Source organism: Ranitomeya imitator, chromosome 3 (assembly GCF_032444005.1).
Source record: "Ranitomeya imitator isolate aRanImi1 chromosome 3, aRanImi1.pri, whole genome shotgun sequence".
Classification (NCBI taxonomy): domain Eukaryota; kingdom Metazoa; phylum Chordata; class Amphibia; order Anura; family Dendrobatidae; genus Ranitomeya; species Ranitomeya imitator.
This window is the reverse complement of record NC_091284.1, coordinates 746354577-746366845: the sequence shown is the minus strand read 5'-3', so window position 1 is coordinate 746366845 and position 12269 is coordinate 746354577. Positions and strand designations below refer to the sequence as shown.

Genomic DNA, 12269 nt, shown 5'->3' with positions numbered 1-12269 from the left:
ACAGGTAATGAGTGGAGGAAAGAGGAGACTCTTAAAGAAGAAGTTACAGGTCTGTGAGAGCCAGAAATCTTGATTGTTTGTTTCTGACCAAATACTTATTTTCCACCATAATATGCAAATAAAATGTTAAAAAAACAGACAATGTGATTTTCTGGATTTTTTTTTCTCAGTTTGTCTCCCATAGTTGAGGTCTACCTATGATGCAAATTACAGACGCCTCTCATCTTTTTAAGTGGTGGAACTTGCACTATTGCTGACTGACTAAATACTTTTTTGCCCCACTGTAAGTGAAGGAGCGTCCGCTTCCTTCCATCAGTCCATATCTTGTTGGTGAAGGAGCAGCCACTTCCTTCCATCTGTGCATGGCAGGTAAGTGAGGGAGCATCCGCTTCCTTTTCGGTCCATATCTTGTTGGTGAAGGAGCAGCCACTTCCTTCCATCTGTGCATGGCAGGTACGAGAAGGAGCAGCCGCTTCCTTCTGTCTGTCCATATCTGGTTGATGAAGGAGCAGCCGCTTTCTTCCATCTGTTCATGGCAGGTACGTGAAGGAGCAGCCACTTCCTTCTGTCTGTCCATGGCAGGTAAGTGAAGGAGCAGCCGCTTCCTTCCATCTGTGCATGGCAGGTACGTGAAGGAGCAGCCGCTTCCTTCTGTCTGTCCATGGCAGGTAACAGGTAAGTGAAGGAGCGTCCGCTTCCTTCTGTCAGTCCATATCTGGTCGGTGAAGGAGCATCCGCTTCCTTCCGTCAGTCCATATCTGGTTAATGAAGGAGCAGCCGATCCTCTCAAGATCTCCTTCTCTACTCCCCTCTTATCTCGTCTTCCCACAACCACATACAAGACTTCTCCCGTGCTTCCACCATACTCTGGAACTCTCTACCACAACACAACAGAATTTTGCCTACCACCGAAACTTTCAAAAGGAACCTGAAGACCCACCTCTTCCGACAAGCCTACAACTTGCAGTGATCCTCAGTCTACTGAACCGCTGCACAACCAGCTCTACCCTCTCCTAGTGTGTCCTCACCCATCCCCCGTAGACTGTGAGCCCTAGCGCACAGGGTGCAATCTCCTTCTGTACTTGTGTGTGCATTGTATTGCTCATGTTGATTGTACTTGTCTATGTATGCCCCTTTTTTCACATGTGAAGCGCCATGCAATGAATAGCACTATAAAAATGAATAATAATAATAATGTAGGATAAATATGTAAGCCCTGTGACAGTTTAGACTGTGTTAGTTCCAGTGAACCATGGACAATATGCTCCAGTGTAATTGGAAATAACCCCCCTTGAATAAAAGGAAATTAACATGATGTTCTGTACTCTGTGTCCTGATCTATTTCATTAGGTTTTGTCCTGTGTCCTGGATCCCTTGCTACAGATGTGTACGGTCTCTGCCAGTAATTTGGGCACAGCTGACATGGCCACATACATGGTCAATTGTCTTTATGTGATGAAGACGACATTGGCTTTATTTGAGTTCACTGACAAGCGTCTTGAGATGCTGCAATTCCAGGCAAGTCTGTCTCCAGTGTATTACTTCATTAGCTACAGCTGAATTTTCTTGCTTCACTTCTCCAATCAAATATAGAGCGTTAAGGAAGGAAAAGTGTATCTATTCATAGTCATTTGTATGGAAGAGACACCTTCATAGACCTTCATAAACCTTCATAGACTTATCCACATATGTCAGATTGGCTTCATAATCATTTTTAAAATTCACTCAGTCTCCGCCATATGATTGACCGCTCCTCAGTGTCCCTCCTCCCTGCTGAAATCTTACACTACTGAGTACAAGCTGCAGCTGTCAGGGTGGATGCATGGACGGAGACTGAATACACTCATGAGCTCTTTCACTCTTTAGCTCATGTTATTATCTGAAAATCCATATCAGAAGAGCTCTATAACCCAAAGGAAGCTTAACGGCCTCATCAGGCCTGAGATCTTCTATTTTATAATGTATGCAGTTTGTATCATAAAATTCTAGTGGAAGATCACCCTGAGGCTGACTTCCCTGACATTGAAGAGCAGCACATATCACGCACATGTCTTATTCATTAGAATAGGACGGGGCATGATACTTGCCACTCACACACGCGAGCCAGCAGGTATCTGTAGATTGACGTAACTGACCACGTTCACCTCCTAATGGAAGTGACCAGTGCTGGTTTATCCCTTTCAATTCCAACCTGTTCACTACTACTTATATAAAGGAATTTAAAATTCTAAAAGAGTTTTTAACTGAAAAAAAAAATGGTGGACACAGTCATATCACCTAATGCTCCCCAGGCTGCTTATATTCTAATGTTAGTGATTGAGGGTTAGGATGTTGATTTCCCTCAGCATTAAGTCCATAAATCACTCTGTGATGGTGAATATGCGGATCCATAGACTTACTATTAATACCATAAAGTAGTCTTTAGTCTTACCGTAGGGTGTCTCAAGAGCTGGTCCCGACAGATTAGTGATTAGCAGCAGCTCTCTTCCTCCAAATGTATGTGATTTTGTCCAAAGGCAGGATGAGTGAAGCCAGTGCTGATTGGCCACAGGGATCTCACGACATAACATGTCACGCAATCCATGGGAGAGCCAGTGCCAACACCGCTGGATTGGCATCGGCACTGGAGGTAAGTATAGGTGTTATTTTACTGGGGGGAAACATAGGGATTCAGAAGGGGGAGTATGAGTAGTAGACAAATCCCCATAGCGTTACTTATCAGGATTTTAACTATGTTCCAACAATAGTATAAGATCTATTTTTCCCATTGTTTGTAATTTAATAGTACCATGTGTTTTTTCCCTTTCATAGATTGATGCTCATTTGGACACTCTAATTAATGAACAAGCCTCTTATGTATTGACCAGAGCGGGATTAAGCCAAATATACAGTTGTCTGCAGCAGCACAGGCCTGAGCAGGTGAGAAATAGATCCCATCACATCTAAAAATCCAGTGTTCCTGTATGGAGAGCATAGCTGAAAAACAAGATCAGGTTTCATTTTAACACCACACTTCTACCATCACCATGTGCTAGCTCACCTAGTTGACATGTGTTAATTTTTTTTTTTTTTTTTTTAACTATGTACCTGCACTTTTTTTTCTATTGTCCAATATAAGACTAGCCCATATAATATATAAGACTAGCCCATATAATATATAAGACTAGCCCATATAATATATAAGACTAGCCCATATAATATATAAGACTAGCCCATATAATATATAAGACTAGCCCATATAATATATAAGACTAGCCCATATAATATATAAGACTAGCCCATATAATATATAAGACTAGCCCATATAATATATAAGACTAGCCCATATAATATATAAGACTAGCCCATATAATATATAAGACTAGCCCATATAATATATAAGACTAGCCCATATAATATATAAGACTAGCCCATATAATATATAAGACTAGCCCATATAATATATAAGACTAGCCCATATAATATATAAGACTAGCCCATATAATATATAAGACTAGCCCATATAATATATAAGACTAGCCCATATAATATATAAGACTAGCCCATATAATATATAAGACTAGCCCATATAATATATAAGACTAGCCCATATAATATATAAGACTAGCCCATATAATATATAAGACTAGCCCATATAATATATAAGACTAGCCCATATAATATATAAGACTAGCCCATATAATATATAAGACTAGCCCATATAATATATAAGACTAGCCCATATAATATATAAGACTAGCCCATATAATATATAAGACTAGCCCATATAATATATAAGACTAGCCCATATAATATATAAGACTAGCCCATATAATATATAAGACTAGCCCATATAATATATAAGACTAGCCCATATAATATATAAGACTAGCCCATATAATATATAAGACTAGCCCATATAATATATAAGACTAGCCCATATAATATATAAGACTAGCCCATATAATATATAAGACTAGCCCATATAATATATAAGACTAGCCCATATAATATATAAGACTAGCCCATATAATATATAAGACTAGCCCATATAATATATAAGACTAGCCCATATAATATATAAGACTAGCCCATATAATATATAAGACTAGCCCATATAATATATAAGACTAGCCCATATAATATATAAGACTAGCCCATATAATATATAAGACTAGCCCATATAATATATAAGACTAGCCCATATAATATATAAGACTAGCCCATATAATATATAAGACTAGCCCATATAATATATAAGACTAGCCCATATAATATATAAGACTAGCCCATATAATATATAAGACTAGCCCATATAATATATAAGACTAGCCCATATAATATATAAGACTAGCCCATATAATATATAAGACTAGCCCATATAATATATAAGACTAGCCCATATAATATATAAGACTAGCCCATATAATATATAAGACTAGCCCATATAATATATAAGACTAGCCCATATAATATATAAGACTAGCCCATATAATATATAAGACTAGCCCATATAATATATAAGACTAGCCCATATAATATATAAGACTAGCCCATATAATATATAAGACTAGCCCATATAATATATAAGACTAGCCCATATAATATATAAGACTAGCCCATATAATATATAAGACTAGCCCATATAATATATAAGACTAGCCCATATAATATATAAGACTAGCCCATATAATATATAAGACTAGCCCATATAATATATAAGACTAGCCCATATAATATATAAGACTAGCCCATATAATATATAAGACTAGCCCATATAATATATAAGACTAGCCCATATAATATATAAGACTAGCCCATATAATATATAAGACTAGCCCATATAATATATAAGACTAGCCCATATAATATATAAGACTAGCCCATATAATATATAAGACTAGCCCATATAATATATAAGACTAGCCCATATAATATATAAGACTAGCCCATATAATATATAAGACTAGCCCATATAATATATAAGACTAGCCCATATAATATATAAGACTAGCCCATATAATATATAAGACTAGCCCATATAATATATAAGACTAGCCCATATAATATATAAGACTAGCCCATATAATATATAAGACTAGCCCATATAATATATAAGACTAGCCCATATAATATATAAGACTAGCCCATATAATATATAAGACTAGCCCATATAATATATAAGACTAGCCCATATAATATATAAGACTAGCCCATATAATATATAAGACTAGCCCATATAATATATAAGACTAGCCCATATAATATATAAGACTAGCCCATATAATATATAAGACTAGCCCATATAATATATAAGACTAGCCCATATAATATATAAGACTAGCCCATATAATATATAAGACTAGCCCATATAATATATAAGACTAGCCCATATAATATATAAGACTAGCCCATATAATATATAAGACTAGCCCATATAATATATAAGACTAGCCCATATAATATATAAGACTAGCCCATATAATATATAAGACTAGCCCATATAATATATAAGACTAGCCCATATAATATATAAGACTAGCCCATATAATATATAAGACTAGCCCATATAATATATAAGACTAGCCCATATAATATATAAGACTAGCCCATATAATATATAAGACTAGCCCATATAATATATAAGACTAGCCCATATAATATATAAGACTAGCCCATATAATATATAAGACTAGCCCATATAATATATAAGACTAGCCCATATAATATATAAGACTAGCCCATATAATATATAAGACTAGCCCATATAATATATAAGACTAGCCCATATAATATATAAGACTAGCCCATATAATATATAAGACTAGCCCATATAATATATAAGACTAGCCCATATAATATATAAGACTAGCCCATATAATATATAAGACTAGCCCATATAATATATAAGACTAGCCCATATAATATATAAGACTAGCCCATATAATATATAAGACTAGCCCATATAATATATAAGACTAGCCCATATAATATATAAGACTAGCCCATATAATATATAAGACTAGCCCATATAATATATAAGACTAGCCCATATAATATATAAGACTAGCCCATATAATATATAAGACTAGCCCATATAATATATAAGACTAGCCCATATAATATATAAGACTAGCCCATATAATATATAAGACTAGCCCATATAATATATAAGACTAGCCCATATAATATATAAGACTAGCCCATATAATATATAAGACTAGCCCATATAATATATAAGACTAGCCCATATAATATATAAGACTAGCCCATATAATATATAAGACTAGCCCATATAATATATAAGACTAGCCCATATAATATATAAGACTAGCCCATATAATATATAAGACTAGCCCATATAATATATAAGACTAGCCCATATAATATATAAGACTAGCCCATATAATATATAAGACTAGCCCATATAATATATAAGACTAGCCCATATAATATATAAGACTAGCCCATATAATATATAAGACTAGCCCATATAATATATAAGACTAGCCCATATAATATATAAGACTAGCCCATATAATATATAAGACTAGCCCATATAATATATAAGACTAGCCCATATAATATATAAGACTAGCCCATATAATATATAAGACTAGCCCATATAATATATAAGACTAGCCCATATAATATATAAGACTAGCCCATATAATATATAAGACTAGCCCATATAATATATAAGACTAGCCCATATAATATATAAGACTAGCCCATATAATATATAAGACTAGCCCATATAATATATAAGACTAGCCCATATAATATATAAGACTAGCCCATATAATATATAAGACTAGCCCATATAATATATAAGACTAGCCCATATAATATATAAGACTAGCCCATATAATATATAAGACTAGCCCATATAATATATAAGACTAGCCCATATAATATATAAGACTAGCCCATATAATATATAAGACTAGCCCATATAATATATAAGACTAGCCCATATAATATATAAGACTAGCCCATATAATATATAAGACTAGCCCATATAATATATAAGACTAGCCCATATAATATATAAGACTAGCCCATATAATATATAAGACTAGCCCATATAATATATAAGACTAGCCCATATAATATATAAGACTAGCCCATATAATATATAAGACTAGCCCATATAATATATAAGACTAGCCCATATAATATATAAGACTAGCCCATATAATATATAAGACTAGCCCATATAATATATAAGACTAGCCCATATAATATATAAGACTAGCCCATATAATATATAAGACTAGCCCATATAATATATAAGACTAGCCCATATAATATATAAGACTAGCCCATATAATATATAAGACTAGCCCATATAATATATAAGACTAGCCCATATAATATATAAGACTAGCCCATATAATATATAAGACTAGCCCATATAATATATAAGACTAGCCCATATAATATATAAGACTAGCCCATATAATATATAAGACTAGCCCATATAATATATAAGACTAGCCCATATAATATATAAGACTAGCCCATATAATATATAAGACTAGCCCATATAATATATAAGACTAGCCCATATAATATATAAGACTAGCCCATATAATATATAAGACTAGCCCATATAATATATAAGACTAGCCCATATAATATATAAGACTAGCCCATATAATATATAAGACTAGCCCATATAATATATAAGACTAGCCCATATAATATATAAGACTAGCCCATATAATATATAAGACTAGCCCATATAATATATAAGACTAGCCCATATAATATATAAGACTAGCCCATATAATATATAAGACTAGCCCATATAATATATAAGACTAGCCCATATAATATATAAGACTAGCCCATATAATATATAAGACTAGCCCATATAATATATAAGACTAGCCCATATAATATATAAGACTAGCCCATATAATATATAAGACTAGCCCATATAATATATAAGACTAGCCCATATAATATATAAGACTAGCCCATATAATATATAAGACTAGCCCATATAATATATAAGACTAGCCCATATAATATATAAGACTAGCCCATATAATATATAAGACTAGCCCATATAATATATAAGACTAGCCCATATAATATATAAGACTAGCCCATATAATATATAAGACTAGCCCATATAATATATAAGACTAGCCCATATAATATATAAGACTAGCCCATATAATATATAAGACTAGCCCATATAATATATAAGACTAGCCCATATAATATATAAGACTAGCCCATATAATATATAAGACTAGCCCATATAATATATAAGACTAGCCCATATAATATATAAGACTAGCCCATATAATATATAAGACTAGCCCATATAATATATAAGACTAGCCCATATAATATATAAGACTAGCCCATATAATATATAAGACTAGCCCATATAATATATAAGACTAGCCCATATAATATATAAGACTAGCCCATATAATATATAAGACTAGCCCATATAATATATAAGACTAGCCCATATAATATATAAGACTAGCCCATATAATATATAAGACTAGCCCATATAATATATAAGACTAGCCCATATAATATATAAGACTAGCCCATATAATATATAAGACTAGCCCATATAATATATAAGACTAGCCCATATAATATATAAGACTAGCCCATATAATATATAAGACTAGCCCATATAATATATAAGACTAGCCCATATAATATATAAGACTAGCCCATATAATATATAAGACTAGCCCATATAATATATAAGACTAGCCCATATAATATATAAGACTAGCCCATATAATATATAAGACTAGCCCATATAATATATAAGACTAGCCCATATAATATATAAGACTAGCCCATATAATATATAAGACTAGCCCATATAATATATAAGACTAGCCCATATAATATATAAGACTAGCCCATATAATATATAAGACTAGCCCATATAATATATAAGACTAGCCCATATAATATATAAGACTAGCCCATATAATATATAAGACTAGCCCATATAATATATAAGACTAGCCCATATAATATATAAGACTAGCCCATATAATATATAAGACTAGCCCATATAATATATAAGACTAGCCCATATAATATATAAGACTAGCCCATATAATATATAAGACTAGCCCATATAATATATAAGACTAGCCCATATAATATATAAGACTAGCCCATATAATATATAAGACTAGCCCATATAATATATAAGACTAGCCCATATAATATATAAGACTAGCCCATATAATATATAAGACTAGCCCATATAATATATAAGACTAGCCCATATAATATATAAGACTAGCCCATATAATATATAAGACTAGCCCATATAATATATAAGACTAGCCCATATAATATATAAGACTAGCCCATATAATATATAAGACTAGCCCATATAATATATAAGACTAGCCCATATAATATATAAGACTAGCCCATATAATATATAAGACTAGCCCATATAATATATAAGACTAGCCCATATAATATATAAGACTAGCCCATATAATATATAAGACTAGCCCATATAATATATAAGACTAGCCCATATAATATATAAGACTAGCCCATATAATATATAAGACTAGCCCATATAATATATAAGACTAGCCCATATAATATATAAGACTAGCCCATATAATATATAAGACTAGCCCATATAATATATAAGACTAGCCCATATAATATATAAGACTAGCCCATATAATATATAAGACTAGCCCATATAATATATAAGACTAGCCCATATAATATATAAGACTAGCCCATATAATATATAAGACTAGCCCATATAATATATAAGACTAGCCCATATAATATATAAGACTAGCCCATATAATATATAAGACTAGCCCATATAATATATAAGACTAGCCCATATAATATATAAGACTAGCCCATATAATATATAAGACTAGCCCATATAATATATAAGACTAGCCCATATAATATATAAGACTAGCCCATATAATATATAAGACTAGCCCATATAATATATAAGACTAGCCCATATAATATATAAGACTAGCCCATATAATATATAAGACTAGCCCATATAATATATAAGACTAGCCCATATAATATATAAGACTAGCCCATATAATATATAAGACTAGCCCATATAATATATAAGACTAGCCCATATAATATATAAGACTAGCCCATATAATATATAAGACTAGCCCATATAATATATAAGACTAGCCCATATAATATATAAGACTAGCCCATATAATATATAAGACTAGCCCATATAATATATAAGACTAGCCCATATAATATATAAGACTAGCCCATATAATATATAAGACTAGCCCATATAATATATAAGACTAGCCCATATAATATATAAGACTAGCCCATATAATATATAAGACTAGCCCATATAATATATAAGACTAGCCCATATAATATATAAGACTAGCCCATATAATATATAAGACTAGCCCATATAATATATAAGACTAGCCCATATAATATATAAGACTAGCCCATATAATATATAAGACTAGCCCATATAATATATAAGACTAGCCCATATAATATATAAGACTAGCCCATATAATATATAAGACTAGCCCATATAATATATAAGACTAGCCCATATAATATATAAGACTAGCCCATATAATATATAAGACTAGCCCATATAATATATAAGACTAGCCCATATAATATATAAGACTAGCCCATATAATATATAAGACTAGCCCATATAATATATAAGACTAGCCCATATAATATATAAGACTAGCCCATATAATATATAAGACTAGCCCATATAATATATAAGACTAGCCCATATAATATATAAGACTAGCCCATATAATATATAAGACTAGCCCATATAATATATAAGACTAGCCCATATAATATATAAGACTAGCCCATATAATATATAAGACTAGCCCATATAATATATAAGACTAGCCCATATAATATATAAGACTAGCCCATATAATATATAAGACTAGCCCATATAATATATAAGACTAGCCCATATAATATATAAGACTAGCCCATATAATATATAAGACTAGCCCATATAATATATAAGACTAGCCCATATAATATATAAGACTAGCCCATATAATATATAAGACTAGCCCATATAATATATAAGACTAGCCCATATAATATATAAGACTAGCCCATATAATATATAAGACTAGCCCATATAATATATAAGACTAGCCCATATAATATATAAGACTAGCCCATATAATATATAAGACTAGCCCATATAATATATAAGACTAGCCCATATAATATATAAGACTAGCCCATATAATATATAAGACTAGCCCATATAATATATAAGACTAGCCCATATAATATATAAGACTAGCCCATATAATATATAAGACTAGCCCATATAATATATAAGACTAGCCCATATAATATATAAGACTAGCCCATATAATATATAAGACTAGCCCATATAATATATAAGACTAGCCCATATAATATATAAGACTAGCCCATATAATATATAAGACTAGCCCATATAATATATAAGACTAGCCCATATAATATATAAGACTAGCCCATATAATATATAAGACTAGCCCATATAATATATAAGACTAGCCCATATAATATATAAGACTAGCCCATATAATATATAAGACTAGCCCATATAATATATAAGACTAGCCCATATAATATATAAGACTAGCCCATATAATATATAAGACTAGCCCATATAATATATAAGACTAGCCCATATAATATATAAGACTAGCCCATATAATATATAAGACTAGCCCATATAATATATAAGACTAGCCCATATAATATATAAGACTAGCCCATATAATATATAAGACTAGCCCATATAATATATAAGACTAGCCCATATAATATATAAGACTAGCCCATATAATATATAAGACTAGCCCATATAATATATAAGACTAGCCCATATAATATATAAGACTAGCCCATATAATATATAAGACTAGCCCATATAATATATAAGACTAGCCCATATAATATATAAGACTAGCCCATATAATATATAAGACTAGCCCATATAATATATAAGACTAGCCCATATAATATATAAGACTAGCCCATATAATATATAAGACTAGCCCATATAATATATAAGACTAGCCCATATAATATATAAGACTAGCCCATATAATATATAAGACTAGCCCATATAATATATAAGACTAGCCCATATAATATATAAGACTAGCCCATATAATATATAAGACTAGCCCATATAATATATAAGACTAGCCCATATAATATATAAGACTAGCCCATATAATATATAA

General features: G+C 31.2%; 1 protein-coding gene across 1 annotated transcript in view; it reads left to right on the top strand.

Annotated features, from left to right (window-relative positions):
• COG6 (component of oligomeric golgi complex 6) overlaps positions 1-12269 on the top strand; it is a 181314-nt gene that overhangs the window by 130243 nt on the left and 38802 nt on the right. Inside the window, exons 15-16 of the mRNA XM_069758914.1 lie at positions 1351-1518; positions 2812-2919. Of these exons, the coding sequence (XP_069615015.1) occupies positions 1351-1518; positions 2812-2919 (276 nt within the window). The remainder of the gene's footprint in view (positions 1-1350; positions 1519-2811; positions 2920-12269) is intronic.